Source organism: Berghia stephanieae, chromosome 1, assembly GCF_034508935.2.
Source record: "Berghia stephanieae isolate SIO BIC M18660-M18661 chromosome 1, UCSD_Bste_1.3, whole genome shotgun sequence".
Taxonomy (NCBI): Eukaryota; Metazoa; Mollusca; class Gastropoda; order Nudibranchia; family Aeolidiidae; genus Berghia; species Berghia stephanieae.
The window spans coordinates 80,414,966-80,434,927 of record NC_088360.1 but is presented as its reverse complement, the minus strand read 5'-3'; the positions used below and the strand labels follow the sequence as shown (position 1 = coordinate 80,434,927).

General features: G+C 34.8%; 1 protein-coding gene and 1 long non-coding RNA gene across 3 annotated transcripts in view; one reads left to right on the top strand and one right to left on the bottom strand.

Moving 5' to 3' along the window:
• The window catches only part of LOC144958535 (peroxidasin-like), a 110,421-nt gene that overhangs the window by 7,293 nt on the left and 83,166 nt on the right, over positions 1 to 19,962 (bottom strand). For both annotated transcript variants that reach the window (XM_078890577.1, XM_078890585.1), the window contains 13 exons: positions 18,665 to 18,776; positions 18,157 to 18,287; positions 17,200 to 17,335; positions 16,576 to 16,809; positions 16,024 to 16,187; positions 13,830 to 14,139; positions 8,950 to 9,191; positions 7,558 to 7,900; positions 6,639 to 6,869; positions 5,518 to 5,635; positions 2,548 to 2,756; positions 1,922 to 2,046; positions 1,120 to 1,302 (listed from right to left, as the gene is read on the bottom strand). In XM_078890577.1, the coding sequence (XP_078746703.1) occupies positions 1,120 to 1,302; positions 1,922 to 2,046; positions 2,548 to 2,756; positions 5,518 to 5,635; positions 6,639 to 6,869; positions 7,558 to 7,900; positions 8,950 to 9,191; positions 13,830 to 14,139; positions 16,024 to 16,187; positions 16,576 to 16,809; positions 17,200 to 17,335; positions 18,157 to 18,287; positions 18,665 to 18,776 (2,538 nt within the window). The remainder of the gene's footprint in view (positions 1 to 1,119; positions 1,303 to 1,921; positions 2,047 to 2,547; positions 2,757 to 5,517; positions 5,636 to 6,638; positions 6,870 to 7,557; positions 7,901 to 8,949; positions 9,192 to 13,829; positions 14,140 to 16,023; positions 16,188 to 16,575; positions 16,810 to 17,199; positions 17,336 to 18,156; positions 18,288 to 18,664; positions 18,777 to 19,962) is intronic.
• Positions 7,829 to 16,101, top strand: LOC144958546 (uncharacterized). Its single transcript, XR_013642462.1, has 4 exons — positions 7,829 to 7,912; positions 10,264 to 10,367; positions 12,570 to 12,636; positions 15,995 to 16,101. It is a non-coding gene; the product is annotated as an uncharacterized LOC144958546 (long non-coding RNA).

Below are 19,962 nucleotides of genomic sequence, written 5' to 3'. Positions count from 1 at the left end.
CACCAGCTTTCATGTACCATTCACGTAGGACCGTCCCTCTGAGGTTTCTACGCACTTAGGACCGCCATATTCAAGACATTAGACTGATTAGAAGAGGCGTTTTTTTTTGTTTCTTTTTATTTATTTATTTTTTATTATTATTTTGTTTGGTGGGGGGGGGGGGGGGTTTGGGGGGTTTTTTCTTTTAAAATGTCTCTTTTTATTCATGTTTCATCGACAACAAAGTGTGACATTTGTTTATAAGAATGGCAATCGTGAAGCATTGATTGTAGTAAAGCCTCGTCTCGTCTGCATTGTAAGCGTCATTAGAGTCGTACAACTGAAGAAGTTGTTTCAAAACTTCATCACTGAATTGGGTGGCAGAAGAGACATCAACATAGCGTTTTTCGTCATGTTTTTTTTTCAAGCACGACATTCTGTCGACCTTTCCATCTCAAGTGCCAGCTTTCTAATGGGGAGAAAGACTTCCCTTAAGTTTATGCCAGTTCAGTTGCCTTTTGAGTGTATCAATGTGGACACAGACCATATAGATCAATCAAAAGATGAGACGCAAGTCCTCCCTGTTATCCTTTCTTATTGTTCACGGCCCAGTAGAGGAAAATAATGAACAGGTAGAGAATTGCAATCGAGTGGTCAATGTAAACAAACACACGGCATTGGGTGGACTGCGATCATGTTTCACAACTTGTGATGCAGACAGCGAGTTCTGAGTCAATTAGCCCGTCGTGTCAGGTAATCCTTTGATGTCAGTTTACAAGCATTGCGCGTTTGACCTAGTCAGGGTCAGAGGGAATTGCGCTGACGGGAAAGCTTTTTTCACGCGTGATACAATATTAACGTGCCGAACTGGTTCAATGTGAAAGGCATTTTCATTACCTTTTTTAATTGTATTTTTTAAAGATATTTTTCTCAAATCAAGAAGGAATCAAGATGTAGCGATTAAGGAGAGAAGGTGTGCGATTAAGCGGAGCGATTATATAGAAAAAATTCTGTTTTTCGGGAATGTGTAGCGTATAAGTGGAGTGTGTGATTAACTGATGTGCGATTAAGCGGAGTGAACTGTATATATGTATATTTATTTACTTATTTTAGCTTGTAGACGTTGTTATAAGCTTGTACCTTTCGTTTCAAATTTTTAATAATATGACTCATTTCCATCATGACTTCCTCCATGCCCTCTATTCTTTCCTCCATCAACTCCATATCCTCTTTAGAACACTGGCTGCCCCTCAAGTCTGATACTTCATGCTCTAGTTCTTTTTCATGCCTGGCTGTATCTGTTGTCTCATCATCTTCTGCATTCTGTGGTTAAAGTCAGAAATTTATACATTTACTGTTTGAATTATATACATGAAGGAGGATTCTCATTTAGTTTTAGATCATAATTAATAATAAAAACATTAATTAATAGCAGCACTTAACAGGCTCATAAACGTATAGAAAAGGGCATATCAAATCAAACAGAAAAATAGAATTAAACTATAAACTCACTAGTCGTATATGCCCTTTTATAAAATTGCGACACTTAGTCATTACCAAACACAAAAGAAGACAAATTATACATATTCCATAGAAAACAATTATGAAGGGCCCTTGGCATATACAATCCAACAAAAATATCAAATAAAACATTATGCAGAAAATATACAAAAACTCATCTTTATTCAAATTACAAAAAGCGAAATGATGGAAACATTTTGGTTACATTCTTAAAAAGAGCAAGAACATCCCTTTAAATACTGGTGTAAAAAAGACACAGTTTGCATTCCCTATCCTGGTGAAGGGATTACACATTCACTTAATTAGTATCCATTACTAAATTTAGGTAATAGAAAGAAAAAAACAATTTCAAAAACAGTATTCTGTAAAATAGTCTGACTCTATATTTTACATTTTAAAATGTTCACTTTCTTATTTTTACCAAATATTCGACATCTTCTTCTTCAACATTCTCTGGTTTATCTTCTGCGTAGCTTTGGTCTGCAGATCTGCGACCACGTGACAGCTGTCTTGTAAATGATGTCAGCGTGGCGCGTGTTCTACAGTCTGGGGGGGGGGGGGGGGGGGAGTAAATAAACCAAATGAATGTAACGTTCTACAGGCTCCATTTGCTGTAAGACAGTTGTTATTTTATATCATTAAAGCATTAATTTATGTCTGATATTCTGTTGAAATCCTATTTGACCATCATTTCATACAGGGCAAATCTTGGTACACTTTGTCTTTTTCAATGTTGCAGGATATTATTTTTTATATTCCAACATTTATTAAGTTTTGTGCTTTAGGGGCACATATTTTGAATTTGTAGAATCATTGAATTCTTTTTATTTGATTATGTATAATATAGCAAGATGCATATGCGACATAAGTGTCATCAGAAAAACCAGCAAAATGATTGTGTAGAGATTAAAAAATCCAAAGGCAGGTAATGGATTGTCATTAAAATAACTTTCTTAAGAAGTTTAAGTTTAAGATGCTTTCTCAATACATGTCACAAATGATTAAAAATTGCTATAACTTGAAAGCCATGATATGCCCTGGTCTTACCTTCACAACAATCCGTCCATTGTCTGATATCAAGCTGCGGAATTTCTGAACAGGATATGTATTCATCCTCATCATCCACACGTGAGAAGACATCTTTTTGGACCCGTTGAATGTTGTCACTGCTCTGGCATACAACTGTGGAAAGACTAGTTTGTTGGATTGTCACCAGCTGCTCTGCAGTAAAAATCCCATCCCTCTCATACCAAAATCTGTTGGATACATTGTGTTGGATAAAAGAATTTTACTAAATATGAAAAATGATGGAATTTTGGTAGTTCCTAATGACAATAATCAATCAGTGAAAACAGGAAAACACACACGCACAAACACACATACACATTTTTATATTTAATTTATTGATTTAATTATATATATATAAATACTTTATTTATATACTAGTAGAGAACCCACAATATTTGCAGAGAAATAAAGGCTATTGAGAACAGACAGTCATCTAGAATAATTATTACACTACTGTATTGTGGAAATTAACATAAATCGAGACAAATCATTTGAGCCATCAACGGGGAAAAAAAACTATTGTAGGTGTGTACAAATGAATTTGGCAATCGCGTGGCCAGGTAGCGATTCCCAATGTCAAATGATCAATCATAATGCCTTAACGAATGTAGACACCGATTCTATGTACTCTCATGAGAGGGGGGGGGGGGGGAAAGGGGGTCAGGAAATACACTATCGTCGTCTCGGATTCTTAAATATCCCCCACCCACCCCCTTATCTCTGCTTAACTTATATAATTTCGATTTTGGTTTACATTTCATCTCATTACTTCATGTCCTTCTCTCTCTCTCTCTCTCTCTCTCTCTCTCTCTCTCTCTCTCTCTCTCTCTCTCTCTCTCTCTCTCTCTCTCTCTCTCTCTCTCTCTCCTTCCCTTGCATACACACACACACATACACTTTTACCTATAATGATTTCTCTTCTTACCCTCCTTTTGTCATTTACTAACTATTATGCAAATGAAATACAATTTATTTCCTTTTCTTATCTACGTTTACCTGAGGAAGGCTAAAGGCCAGAATGTTGTTTACTTTGTGTGTATCTTTTACACAAGTTATTTTTACTCCCTTTATTTAAATCTCCATTTTATTGGCTTTTCTAGGCACCTGTAGATTTTAGATTATTACTACTTTATATTTATAGTATCAAGAGAGATGAAAAAGTATGTCATCCTGTTTTGTTACCGATGAGATTATTATTTCTTGAAAGTATCATAAATTTTTTTTAATGACGTCATCCATTTTTGTTGCTGATTGTTAGAAATCGTGTAGAATCAATTATACTCACAATGGAACCCAATGTCAACTTAAGGACTGAGTATTAAAACCTAGCAGATTTTCTTAGTACTTATTTGAGTCAACGGCTAAAAGAATTATGCAAAAAAGTGTTTAAAGTTTTCAAGTTACGCATTTTTAGATTTGCCAGTAATTCTGTGCTCGATAATAAAAATTTAACATTGACAGTACAGAACAATGTTGATCCCCAACCCTATTTTTCTCAATATAGATATATTTATATATTTATGTATTTATCTATTTGTATATATTTATAGGGTTACGCCAAGCTGTTTTTAAAAGGGTTATTCTTTTGATATTAAGTTTTTATCAAAATATCATTTTAAATACAAATGGAGGTAATAGTATTGCATTGGGTTGAGACATCATGAATTCAAATCTAGGTAATTAAATTGGGAATGATCAAGATTTTTTAACAACGATATACAATGTCACAGGCAATGAAAAGAAACATAATGAACAAAATTCAAATTTCGAAGATGTGTGAGTGTGCTGTCTTTTTTAAAACGTCAAACATTAAGGGGATCCCAAAGGAGATGGGAGATGCTATAACATGAACAAAAAATGCAGAAATCTATCGAAATAAGTTTATTGTTCAAAATAATCTCCCTTTGTATCTACACATCTTTTAAGGTCTGACTACCCATGATTTAAAATATTTTTGAAGTCACATTCGGTTATCTGCACAAAACATTGATGAGGGTGGACTGTTTTGCAATAACTAATTACCTCAGAAAGATCTTTTTTAGTGTAGAAGTAACTGCTGACTGATGATTTTCAAATAGTGTGCATAATTTTGTCCATTGACTTGTTACATGTGCAATTTAAGATCCTTCGGGAAGCGATGATTTATTGATTTATTTTAGTTGCTGCCTCATACATTGTCACTAGTAATGATTTCATAAAGTCTCCTTTCATAACAATCTTTGTATCTTTTTAGTTGTTGAGCATCCAGCCTCACCCCCTTATTTTACGGCATCAACATATTGAAAACCTATCTCACAGTCCTGAATCATGGTGTAAATGGACTGATGATGAATTTATCCCAACTTTATTAGAAATGATAATGCCATTGACATTTGTCGCACTTTTGCCCTCTTTGCTAACTGCTTCAATGACACTAATTCCTTCTTCATTACTTACTCTCTGGCAGTTTTTAAACCCATTGAATCAGAAATTTTCAATTTTACACCATTGGAGCACTGTGCCCATTGAAATATTGAAGTCCTGAACAAGGTACATGCAGAAAGAAGGAAGCCCTTGTAAAGTTTCGAAAATTTCCCTTCTTTTCTTGTCCAGTGCCACCCTAACCTCTATGAAGAATTTGGATTTCTGATGCCAAAAACCTTAGGTTATGACAATGTTTCTTTAGGGTTAACAGTTTGATCGATCTTTATAAAATTTTCTTGAAAGGGAAGAAGAAAGTCAGCTCCATTCAATGGTACCATGCTCAATTTATGATCTGCCTTGGTGCGTGTAGTGCAAGTTTGTTTTTCGAAATTTCCCCTCCCGGCAAGAAAAGCTAATGCAAAATATAATCTACTCATCATCAAGATCAAATGGCGAATGCTAGATAGTTCTTTATAGTCGTTAATTCAGCTTGAAATCAGTATACTATGACCTGAGCAACCAATCAATTGGTCAATAATACCTTACCTGTCACCATCTCTTACACGTTTGAACTGATCAGATAAGATGCATAAGAAGGTAGGGCCGACTTTAGCTCCCTCAACTAGAGTCTCACTCAAACCTCCGATAAAAAGGTCGATGTTGTCTGGAATGGATAAGTAAAAGTAAATTGTAATAATTAATTGCCTGAAAAAACCCATAAAAACTGTAATAAAATCAGGTATGATAAAAAGCTGATTGTATAGTAACTAAAGAGAAAAAATAACTGATCAAAAATAAACAAAAAAGGAATAAAAAGGAATTCAATGATAAAGCAACCCCACCAAAAAAAAATAAAAAAATGAAAGAATGTAAAAATGAATCTTTCTCAGAGATAAAACCCTCTGCACATTATTTTATAAAGCAGTAATCGAAAGTGTCTTGTCATTTTGTTCAACAGCTTGGGGAGGCAATTGCTTAGCAGTGGAAAGGAACAAAATAAATTCAAATATTAATAAAACCATTAAATGCTATATAAATGATGTTGACAATGTATGAGAAATTTTGTATTAGTAAAATAACTAAAATATGAAATGAACAGCATCATCCACTAAGACCATTACTTATTATGTTAGGAAGGAGTGGTCGCCCCTAACACGTCTGTACAAAAAATTTCCTTTTTGGGATGCAATAAAGTATTACCATTATTATTATTATTATTATTCTAAATCAAGAAATAAAAAAAGGAAGTAAATAGGTCACATCAAAATGAATAGAGAATTTTTTAACCTCATCTTTTGGGATCAATGAAAAAATATAGAATATCATGTATTATTATTATGATTTTCGACAAATATCGGGAATTCTATGGACCAGTGAGCCAAAAGACTGTCTACAAGGTCTTTCCGTCGGCTCAATAAGTTACTGATTTTGGTTAAAAACCGTATTATAATTTTTTTTTCTAATATCTAAGAAATTTAGGAGTACAAAATGGTAAAATCGAATGGAAATATCACTATGAATTATTTGCTTGCCTTCCATATTGATGAGATATTAATTATCTGATCCACATTTTTACAGAAACAAAAAAGAAAGTAGGTGTTGTAATAATTATGAATAAGTAGATATTTCGCTAATTTAAATAAAGAATATTATGGTCCCATACATACCTGGATGGCCATAGAGAGCTTGTAGCTTTTCCCGATTGGTTCTATGCTGGATTTCTCCTCTCAGGTCATCAAACGTGTTGGCCCTGCTGAGACCACAATACTCTCGGTAGTCATTATAGAACTGGATGCCATGATCACGACCTCTTTGGATGTTAAGACTTGCTAGATCCTGTCCTATGGCGTTTGCTAGTTTGAATAATCTTTCTGTCAGCTCAGCATTGAAAAATTCTCCTGTAAAAAAAAAGACTTATTATATATTTTATATAATGAATGAATTCAACGTCACTCAGCTCTTAGTCACTGTTTTTAGACCACAAGTTGGAGATTATCTTTAACTCTCTAGCATATTACAAATTTGCAAGGTTGTATACACATTTGTGAGTTGGAACGATTGATCCGGCTGCAGAAATAGTGAGCGTTTTACCTAAATGCGTGACATCAATATTATAATTTGATGATAATGATAACAATAATAATAATAATAATAATACTCATAATAATAATAATAATAATAATAATAATAATAATAATAATAATAATAATAATAATAATAATAATAATTTGGCACAATATCTTTATTTCAAAACACTACATAAATCATGTGATACATAATACACAGAAACAAACCCAACATTCTTACTCACTAGCTAAAATTCAACTAGAAAATGAAAAATTGCAAAACTCAATGGTTTATTTGATTTCCAGTTCAAAACTCCTCTATGTGGACGTTATTTGCATGGTTTACGAAAATGAAAAGAAAAAAAAATACACACATATACACACACAATCTAACATTCCACCACCATCCACTAAAAAAAATAATCTCAAAATGTTTCATATCAATTACAATCGATAACAGTAATAGTCATACACCTGGTATTCCCAAATCATTAACAAACCAGAGTACATTTACATTTACCTGGCATTCTCTTTTTAGTGGCCCTGGCAAACAATCCCCTTATCAGAGGGTCGATTCCCCCTTCCTCCAATAGTTTATAAGGAGCAAAGAATGCTTGGTGAAGTGGTAGATGTCCTTGAGGCACCTCCTGGAATGTTTCGTTCAACCTAAAAATCACAGGTTGGACAAGGGTATGTCCAAAACGTAGAGCAGCTACGGCAAACTCGTTGACAATGGATGGGTTGACATCTGGCTGGTACCCCTGATATGACCCCATCATAGCCATTCCTTTCTTACCAATCACCTTTTCCAACCAATGTTTATACGTGATATGTTGCATCATGGCACCCACAATCTTTCTAGCCTGAGCATTGTGGTAAGTAGATGAAAAATGTGGATAGCAAATAGGATTAGATTAATTGTAATGTTTATTTGTAATACTCAGCTATTGATCATTACTCTGCAGTCTATAAGTGACCCATCGCCTCAGGAAGGTATCATGTCTGGACGATTTAGACGATGAAAATGGAATTCTAAATAAAAAATATTATGTGACATGGGTTTTCCACCCCTCCCCCACACTCCCCTAAAATTTCAAGTTTCCAATTATTTAAGCTTTAAATCCACTTTCCTGCATCAGGATCACTTCGACATAATACCAGATTGTAACGCTGAGTCTCGTATTAACAAAACAATCTACCAAACAGAATAATTAGCAGTTTGTCTAAGGGAAACATTTAGAGTCTTTGTTGTCTATTCACTGATTATAATTTGTATTGTTGGATTATCCGTATGTTAAATTTAATGGACTGGATTGGACCCTGAAAACAAGAAAAGGGCTGCTTTATTAATCTCATCTACATAATGTGACAAGGGATTGTTTTAAACTTTATCATCCAATTAAATTTTATTCCCTTTTTATTTTCGTTAAAAAAAGCTTTTAATTCTTGAAATTGTTCTTTCATGAATTAAGCCAAATTATAATGAATACTATTAAGCAAATGACACACACATACACACACACACACATACACACACACACACACGCACAAACAACAAGACAATGGCAATATGTTATGGTATCTCAATATATATGAATATTTAAATTCTAAAGCTTTCTCGGGTTATTTTTTTATTTTTTAAAATTTTATCAACAAGGTGTGCATTGCTGTTAATGCCAATAAATATAGCCCATGTTTCTTTTTTGGCTCGGAAGTGATATCCGGAAAAAAATTGCATTTTTCAGATCATGTGACTTTTTTGCAAAATCATTGAGACAACCCTGATCTGAAGGGCCAATTTTTATGGGGTTAAAAAAAAATAATTTTTAATGCCTTGCATACCTTTTTTAACTGATGAAAGAAAACTTTTCTCCATCGACACATTTTTCTGAAAATCAAATAAAGTGATTACCTCGTGGAAGATCTTATTGCCGTCCCAGTGTGGGTTGATTCTGTCTAAAACAGTGGCGATATGGTTATGATATCTCATCCACAGGGTGTGCATTGCCGTCAATGCCAGCTGTTCGTTTGCTCGGGGGTCACCAGCCAAGAAACATGGCACGTGCCTCTTACTTGGCTCGATCTGACAATCAATGTGCTCCAGGTGATCATCTTCAAATGGAAGTAGACGTTTGTTGCCAACACTTGCTGCACCTTTGGACAATTAAAGGATTAATCAGTGCCAATGCGAGCCAAAATTTATCTTGAGTTTCCTTTTTTTCATATTTTGACCCAAAATAAAGAATATTTTTTCATTAAAAAAAAACAATTCATATCTTTATTTCAAGAAGAGCAATGCAATTACTGATCTGTTGAACAAAAAGTAGGAGGATATAAATGCTTCTTAACAACTCAAGACTTGTTTTCTTGCCAAAATAAACCATTCCTCATTCCTTGTGTATAGGAAGACAAGAAAACCTAACAATTTCAATTAACGAGACCACTTATTGCATATTCTTGTAAATTTTCTCATATTTCTCAATTTCATACTGGTTGGCAAGCCTGTATTGTTACAGTTCCTCTGCTAGTCAAGTCATTTTTGTTGTTGTGAAAAGCAAACTATTGGAACTTCAAATTAATTTCATTTTATGTCTTATTATCTATTATTTGCATCTTACCAGGGTATTCTAATCGACTTGTGTCATATAAAGCCTTGTTTTAAGCCCTGCATGGGTGGAGCAAAAGTATCTAAGTCTTTAGAAAAAAAGCTCTTTACTCATATTTTCTCACCACACTCAGGAGTAAAATGAAAACCTGGCTAATAGTGTTATTTCTGTCCAAAAAAAATTTCAAAAGCACATTGCATATGTCATGTCTCATCCTATATGTTTCTTGTTCCTGTTGGCTAGGAACCATTTAAAAAGTGATTTGAGGGCGTTTAGTGAATATTATGCTATACAAAAGATCACATTATATTCAATGTCTCAGTTTCATTGCGATGTTAATAGACAGCATCTATTCTCGTGATGAATCTATTTACATGCCTCCCTATTTAACTCTCTTTCCAGCTCTACCATTTGTCTTCTTATTCCTCACATTATTTGTCTCTAAAATTCTCATCCTCACATTAGATTATACACACATTTGTGACCAATTATCACTAAACTTCAGTTAAAATAAATGCTTTCACTGTGGAGCATGTGTTTTTGTTCTTAGAGAACTTAAATTTCCTGATTTATGACCATGGTGACTTTAAATGCAGCTCTTTTCATTCCATTCCAACCAGCGACATCTATAGAGAGGGACGAGTCGCCCACGGAATTTTCCGTTCTACGGGGCCGGTCTACGAGGCCGGACAACTATCGGGACAAGTGTATTACAGTGGAATATGTAATCTTTGGTTGTATTTATCTATCCATCTATCAATTTTGTGTTTCTATATCTATCTATCTATCTATCTATCTATCTATCTATCTATCTATCTAACTGTCTGTCTGTCTGTCTCTGCTCTGTCTATCTATCTATCTATCCATCTATCTATCCGTCTATCTATCTTTCTTTCTCTTCATCTTCCACCTTTTCATCGTGTCATCCATCTACCTACCAATCAAATCCACCGATCTACCTATCTATCTAGCAATCTATGAAAATATATGTATCTATCTCTTCATAGCCCTCCCCCCTTTCCCCCCCCCCCCTCTCTCTCTCTCTCCTCTCTCTCTCTCTCTCTCTCTCTCTCTGTCTCCATCCCTTTCACTTTCCCCTTCAGTCTCTCTCACAATAAAACAGGAATAGATAGATAGATAGATAGATAGAATAGAATGATAGAATAGATAGATAGATAGATATAAGGGAAATAGATAGATAGATAGATGTAGATGGATAATAGATAATGATAGATAGATAGATAGATAGATAGATAGATAGATAGATGATGGATGTATGAATAATATGATAGTTTTGTTTTGGGAGAGATATTTTCCTTGTAAATCATCTCTCTGTTATGTATTATTATGTTTGTTATTTTTAATGTATAATGTAAGCATTTGAGTGTATTCCTCTTTGTTGGATTTTGTGCTTGTGTCCGGATGAGTCTTATAGGTGATCTCAAACCAAGTACATTGATGGTTATCTCTTGGAATCTGCATCTGATCCCTATTTGTTCCCAGTTCCCCTTTGCCATCCTTTCTCTTGGGTGCTTTAATAATTCTAGAACTTTTTACTATCCCATTTTTTTCCTTTTTACTGGTGCTGATATAACCTAAATGTGTTACAAGCGCCGTAAAACCCTTTAAAAAAAAACCAAAAAAAAAACAGGAGATAGATAGATAGATAGATAGTATAGGTAGATAGGTAGATAGATAGATAGATAGATAGATAGATAGATAGATAGATAGATAGATAGATAGATAAGATAATAAATATATTACATCATATTGACTAACATGCAGATACAGAATGCAGATACATAGACAGAGAGTGAGAGGTTTGGGTGAGGTGGGGGGGGGGGGGGGGGCAAGATAAACAAAGCTAATTTAATAGTACATGCTGCATTCTGATAGGTCGTTCTCTAATTCATGATTGTGTCATTTCGTGAATGTGACTGAGAGAGGGGAGAGAGAGAGAGAGAGAGAGAGAGAGAGAGAGAGAGAGAGAGAGAGAGAGAGAGAGAGAGAGAGATAAAAGAGGGGGGGGGGGGGGGAGCAGTGTAGGCTTCAATCTCACCGGAGCCTGTAGTTCAATTCGTATTGAGAATGTATGTGTGTAAGAGGGGGGGGGGGGGGGGTAGGAGGTGTTGTTGTTGTGTGCATGGGAGAGGGGTCTTTGTGTGTGTGCATAAGTGTGTGTTACTAGGTTCATGTATTACAAAAGATCCCGATTTAATTTTGTCAAGACTCACCATTTCTGTAGTTAGTGTAATCCGTAATCCATCACAAATATTGAATAAAAGTCAATTGAACCGTTCTATCACTATTATGATTAGTTCTGAGTCAGGGAAGTTAAAGTAATATTATGCTTCGGTTTTGTGGTATGTATCTCTATAAGTTGGAATCTAGTTTCTAAAAGTTATAGTTATAGTTATCTGATATTGATATTGATATCCTAAATAATAAAATAAATGGATTATATTGTTATATATTTCAGGTATTTATCATGTTATCGATAAAACTCCACTCATTACCACATATCACACAAGAAAAATACAAGAGAAGTCAAGCAGATTATTTATTTATGGAAAAGGGATATTGACTTTGACCTTTCATTGCTTTCTAAACATTTTTCTTTGATCAAGAACCATGAGTGCATATTTAAAGTTTGCTTCAGGATAATGCCATTTCTAAACACTTACTCTTAGTTATAAAGTTTCAATTACCAGTCACCACCAGTGGATATCTCTCATCTTCAATTCTGGGTTGTAAGGTTCATACCATTTTCAGTTTTCACTTTGTCTTAGAGACTCACTCTCCCAATTTCGTTAGTTAGCGTAATCCATAATTCACTTTTTTTATGATAATATATTATAGTTTACCAATTATGATAAAACTCCCCAAATAAAAGAAATCAATTATCACATACAACTGTCAATTACAGAAAAATGCAAGAGAAGTCAAGCAGATTAAATACCTATTGAAAAGGGAAATTGACTTTCTAAACAAGGGTATGTTTTTCTCTGATCTTGTAATAACTCACTTCAAGAACATTTCAATGTTAATGTTAGGAATCAGAGCATGATAATGTGATAATGATTACCATAAGCACAGTTGCACATCGTGTAATCCACTGAAATATATCACTTATAATAATTCCATTTAAAAATCGAATGACACACAACCGCTTGCTTTAAAAGTTGACAAACTAAAGAGGCAAACAATTGAATGCAGATTGTTTTACAACTTCTGTTCTCACAAACAGGGATGCCAGATGGCCAGAGTTCTTCGAAGCCAATTTAGACTGCAAAAGTGACCAAAATAGAACCTCATGTGGCCAAATACTTCAAACACTCTGACCTCCTTAAAAGACATCGATTTTGATTTTTTTATCGACTAACCTAGGAAAAGGCTTGTTTTATTTCAAAAAAAGAAAATTTTAATTAATAATAATATATACGCGATTCTCCGTGTGTCAATTTTGATCATACGCGTGGCCATCTGGCAGCACTACCTACACACCAACTATGACTTAACGTCTTGACACTTCTTCCTAGTAGAATAGCAGTATTCTACTCGTTGCCTTTCCATTTCATGCTGCAACTTGTAGATATGTGTGAAATGTGACCGTTTCTGTGTGGGAAAGACTACCTTCGTAGTAAATAGCAGTATCTTAACTGTAGCCATTACTTTAAAGACAGTATTGTCGGAAGAACGGTCGTCTTACTGTTGAGACGGTCAGTTAAGGAATTTCTTTGATGACGTAAAAGTGACATCACTTCCCCACCCGATGGGGAAACGGTTGGGGGAAAGACCCAGAAAGGAATGCCTTTGATTGTCACCGACATCTGCATATCATTAAAGCCTGACGACAGGGGTACTGTTATATAGGGAAAAAACGAACGGCCCCGTAGGATTGAGTAAGAGGGCGGGGATCTGTCCTGTATATGAAGTCCTAGATTCCAACATAATACCAGATTGATGCGGGTCATATACCACTTTCTTATCCACCATCCACTCTTTCTTTCCAATCTCTCACTCTATCTCTCTCTCACTTACACACACACAAACACACACACATTCTCTCTCTCACTCTCTCTCTTTTAACATTTACCCTATAACTCTCTCTGAGTCTATGTGTCTGTCTGATTTCCCCCCCCCCCCCCCCCCTCTCTCTCTCTGTGTCTTTAACAGTAAGCCACACCTTCTCTCAGTAAACCTCTATCGCTGGCCAGGTTTCTGACATTGTTTGCCATTCTCTCAGTATTTCCATAGACGTTACTGGCATCAATGAAGGCAGTGAGGGCATTCAGTTGCTGTCTTGGTGCCAGTGTATTGTAGAAAAGTGATGTAGAGCCAGTGTTACAAGTGGCGCTAGTCCTGGTGAAGCCTAAACATTGTCTGTTATGGATCCTAGGGTCGGAGGCAGGAACAGGGATGGGAAAGCATGGTGCCTGTTTGTCGCAAGTCTCGTTACATCGTCGTCCATCACTGAATCTGGCATAACTGATGGCCTGAAATGGAGGTGGATTTTTTTCACATGAATTGAATCATCAGTGAGAGTAGTGTAAGATTCTGATATTACATTGGGAAAACTGTGCAGTCAAGAATGGATATATTGACATCGACGGGACTGTGGTAAAATGTCAATATAAGAGTGATGTCAATATATCAGTCATTCCAAAAAATGAAAGGGAAACAAATGAGAAAATGCGAAATAATAAATAGGGAAGTCAATCTTGATGATTTGGTGGCCTTTAAAAGGCCAATTTTGAAATTTATGATGGATTACTTTATTTTACTTTAAAAAGTCTGTTAATGTGGTTGGTCTCTGAAGGACAAGAATTGTTTTATGGACCCTTTCCTTGGCACTGGCAAGGACGTCAAATAAGGAAATGCCCTCATGAAATTGCTGTGCAAATCAGTGGAAGGTCTTGATAGCTACTATAGTGGCATGGCCGGAAACTGATCCCGAATGAGCACTTTCCTCATCTGACTCCACATCAGCAACAATGGTGCCTTCCAAAACTTAATTATTGTTGAGACTGAATACCATCAATAGTGGATTTACATTGCCGATAATATCAAGACCATGCAGTCAAGCATCGGCATTACATATAAGAGAGATTGAGGTAAGAAGTCAGTCTCATTTATTGACACTCAGACTCGGTTCAAGACAGGGATTGACTGGGCAGCTTGCAAAGACAGATAGACAGTCTCGAACGTAGTGGGTGATGTGGGCAGTGTTTCTCGTTTGTCTATTTGTTGAAAGCCCAGTAATATTGATATCAGAAATTCCCATGACTGTTATCAGAACCGAGAAATTCTGGCACGGCCCAGGACTCAGCTTGACCACTGACATCACGGTTCTGATTAATAACAATTCATGGGATGCCATTGGACAATAATCTCGCATTTTCTTTGACTGTTATTTTACATCACAGCAGTATATCTCTTCATTTTCATTGGTTGTTGTGTTTTACTTGACAGCAGGATATCTTGACTGTAAATAAATTGTATGATTTTTTTTTTTCAGTCAAATTATTTCCAGTATCATGGCTTGCAATGTAGATATAACAATCCTGTTGTAAAAATTTATGTCGATAAAGGCGATATTTATTTGCCAATATATTACATAGCAAAAAAAAAAAAAAGAGACTTTGAAGTCAATTTAATATAAGCGTGATGTTGACACAGCCCCTTTGCACTGTGGACTCAAAATGACAAAAGAAAGTTGTTTTTTCGCAGGTTAAAGTTGAATAAAAAATATTTGTAAAATAGCAGGGACAAAATTTAAGTATCCTTCAAAGAAATGACCTGTGCAAGGCAAAAAAAAAAAAAAAAAAAAAAAAAAAAAAAAAAAAAAAAAATTAAAAAATTCTTAAATCATCTTGACAAGTATCTCTATCATTCCTGTTCTTACTACCACTGCCAACACCAGCATCGTTTTCTTTTAAAGAAGAATTTGTACAAAAAGGCGTACGAAATGCATTTGGCTCACATTAAATCGTAATTTAAATCAATTTAATTTAGAAATAGGTATATTATTTTAGGCTAGCTGAAATGAAATGCATTGATCAGTGGTGACATTTTGTGATTTGCATGCGTGTGTTGAAATATTTTCTTCTTTAGATAAATTGATTGACTCAGTCATAATCATACTGAGTAATAGACTGCTGTACCCAAAACAAAAAACAAACAAAAACCCACAAAACAACACATTTTAAACATTTCGCCCATAAAACTCATACTTCAAATACTTATCAATTAAAATCAATATTTAAAAGACGAGTTTCTAGCCAAATCTTTTTTAATGTGTGTTTTTTTTTTCGGAGTATATCAGTCTTACTGTCAATTTTCACATCACAGAGAAAAACAATAGGACAGACTGTCTCTACCTGCGGTCCAAGTGTCATGTCATGGTCAACAAACTGTCCCCATTGCATCAACATGTGGGTGTAGAGGTCATCGTTAGTGATGGTATCAGTGGACAGAAGGAGGGATGACACAAGACGGGCACTTGGAAGGTGAGTGCCGCGGTACAACTTGTGGCTGGTCCAACCTTGGATAAAACATCAAGACAATAACCATACTTGAATCATGTTTCTAATATATAGTCTCTTTCTCTCTCTCTCTCTCTCTCTCTCTCTCTCTCTCTCTCTCTCTCTCTCTCTCTCTCTCTCTATATATATATATATATATATATATTATATATATATATATATATATAAGAGAGAGAGAGAGAGAGAGAGAGAGAGAGAGAGAGAGAGGGTGGGAGGGAGACAGAGAGATGGAGGGTAGGAAGTAACTGTGTCTTGCCTTTGAATAGTAAAGAAACATTAACGGTTTTACTGACATAAGAAACAGATACACAGGGTTTACTGGCATATGAACTGGACTCATAGGTTTTACTGACATAAGAAATAGATTCAGGGAGTTTAATGACATACCAACAGGCATGTTAAATCCATTTTCATAGATAGGAGGAAGCAGTCGATTGAAGGCTGTGTTTGATGCACCCCATTCAGGATTTTGAAAGTTGTTGCAGGAACCATCAAGTGTCCTGTATCGTCGGTTGAAGCAGCTGTCGGAGCAATCAATGTTACGAGTTCTACGAAGGCAACCAGACATGTTGGCAATGAGGACAAGATGTGCTGGTGATACAAGCTCTTGGTATGACGCCTCTAGGGTGATAAAGTAAAAGAAAACAATATGGAGAATATGATTTAGATTTTTTTGAAAAATTAGACTTGATAATCTTTGTGAAGAGAAGTTTCATGATTATAACTTGGTTTTTATTTTCATCATTAACACAGAGCGCCTTTTAACTAAAATATCTGTTTCCCTTATTTTACACAAACACACACGCTTACACAATACACTTTGATATCCCTATCTCTCATATAAGAAAAAAAAAGTATCTCTATAGGATGAACAATCTGTTCATACAATCTGACAATCCTTAATTACAATTGCAGCCTACCAATATCCTCACTCACAATTATCCCTTCCCTTAACACACATGATCAGGATCTCTTTACGTGAGTGAAGACATGGAGGGATGTCCTTCTCACCATGATTAGACAAGTTGTATCTGTGTCCCTCACTGACATGCTGGTGGATAATCTCAAGAGTCTTCTCAAAGACTTCCTCTGCTCTGGCCAGATCTAAAGCCTCGGGAGACGGGTACCGGAATGCTGTTAGAAGATCCTTTGGACGAAATGATGTGTTTAGATTTGTGAAAAAATTATCTCAAAATGGTATTATGTCAGGGTAGACCTAAGGATAAAAATTCCATTTTGAGCTTTACTTATAACATTTGAGTTAAAATAAATGCCTTCATTGAAAAAAAGTTGATTTGTGAATTAACATTAAAAAAGTTAAGTGTCCTAATTGTGATCATTTTGACTTTAAACTCAATTCTTTTCTCCGGCTCATCCCTACATTATTCTAGATTGAGGCAATGGTCATATTTTGACGAGTCAATAAAATATTATGTTATAGCTGTCATAAAGTATTGAATCAGGAAACATGATTGGAACAAAATAAGACGGAAGACGAACTAATGAAACTAAGACACAGTGCTCTTATTATGAAAATGAGTTTCGACAGAAACATGAAATTAGTTATTATCCTATAAGACGATCATTCAATGTATTATCACTGTGCTCTAAGCACTCTAATACTATCTTTTACTGAAGACCTATACTATTTTCAATAGTAATGCCACCCTTTCGACAATGAATTATTAATATTGACCGAATTACTTATAAAGGAACACAAATATATAAATCTCGCTTATTCATAAATTGGAGAAACTTGATATTAAGAGCCTATTTAAAAAAAATCTAGGTATCAGCCATAGAAATATAATGTGAAATATAAGGGTTGATTTACTAGCACAAGGAATAAATTGATGCAGACAACATGGATCGAACCGGTCCTCGAAGTTAAAATTCAATGTGCTATCCATCCAGCCATCTTGTCCCTAATTAACAATGTCATGTAAAGAAAGATTTAACAAAATATACCTGAACAGTGTGTGTTTTACTTCTGTCAAATAGTTGAGTAAGAGTTTCATTGACGGCAAAGTTGACTTGTGACCTGGCTTGAGGAATGGCGTTACTGACAAATCGATCCCCTGGTCTGGACGTGTCTTGGCCTGGATGGGTACATGCATATTGATGTGTTACAAATTTCACTTGGATAATCTATTCCAATTTCTTTGGCTACTTATGTGGGCACGACATATAACTGGAATATCACAATTAGGTTTTGGAGGAAAGGTTGTTGATTTAAAGATCTCTACATTGAATACAAATAAGCGTCACATATAGTATGGTTAAAACTTTTGAAATAATTTATTACAGGAATTTTAATCTCGATGATTCTGTTCTGATATGCAATGACGATAAGGATCACAATTTAACAAAATGAAATATGTCTAATTTGTTTAAACAAATTATTTTAAAAGTTTGATTGACATTCTATGATTATCATTGACTTCAGGTTTTTTCAGCAAATTGTAAAGTGGCTCACCATGTATTTGTAAGAAAATAGATTTTGTTGCCCTCCCAGCTACGTTCTCGGCAATACAGTCATATCTGCCAGCATCTTGTAACTGAATACTTGAGATAGTCATTTCTCCAGCCTATTGTGAGATGAAAATCATATATAAATATATATATTATATTTATTATATTTATATTTATATATATATATATATATATATATATATATATATATATATATATATATATATATATATATGCACACACACACACACACACACACACAATTCAAATTATGCACTCAGATGTAAAATGAGTATATGGCTGGTTACAGCGATTTCTCTGTCGAAAACAAATGGTAACAGCACTTCACAGGCTTCATGTCTCGTCTTATATGTCAACTGGTGCTGTTGGATTGGGACAACTTGTAAAGTGCTTTGTGAGAGGATAATACTTTTACTTTTTCACTTATCCACTTGGTGCTTGGTACACATTAATTTACTTAATTGAATTTTAAATGTATTGTATGTGACATTTATATTGATGATGTATTGATGCCCTTTTTATGCCTTAATTGTTTTGATACTTTGGTTGAATTGTATTTGAATTTGTAAAATTAAAAAAAAAAAGCGCTTTGAGGTTTCGACGAAAGGCGCTATATAAATATGTTTATTATTATTATTATTATTATTATTATTATTATTATTATTATTATTATTATTATTATTATTATTATTATTATTATTAAGCTGACATGGTTGAAACACTATCTTTCTTGGTTGGAGGCCCTTTTTTGTCATCTGTACCATCCACTAGCTTTCATTTCTCTCTCTATACTCCTCCTCCATGTCTCCAACAGGCAGCTCCTTCTTCTCATCTCTGGGGGGAGGCAATCCTGGGAATTGCACTCATATCCATTATGAGGACATGCCCATTTGTTTTGAAGAGACGTAGCTTTGTTTTGGTGGTGATTGTCCTTGGTTTTCGGATATTTAAGAGCATTCCAAAGGCTCTTTATAATAATAAGCATATTTGTATAGTGCAAATCAACCAATATCAAAACAATAAGAGCATGAAAAGGCACCAATAACATCAATACATAAGTCACATGAAATACATTTAAAAATTCAATCAAGTAAGTATTTAGTGAAAAGATACGTTTTTAGGCGTTTTAAAAAAATATCTATAGAGCTTGAAAATCTTACAGACTGAGGGAGATCAGTCCATATCGTGGGTCCGAATTTCATAAGAGACCTTTCACCAAAGTATTTAAGTTTAGTTTTAGGAGATGCTAACAATTTTAAGTTGTGGGATCTAAGATTTCTC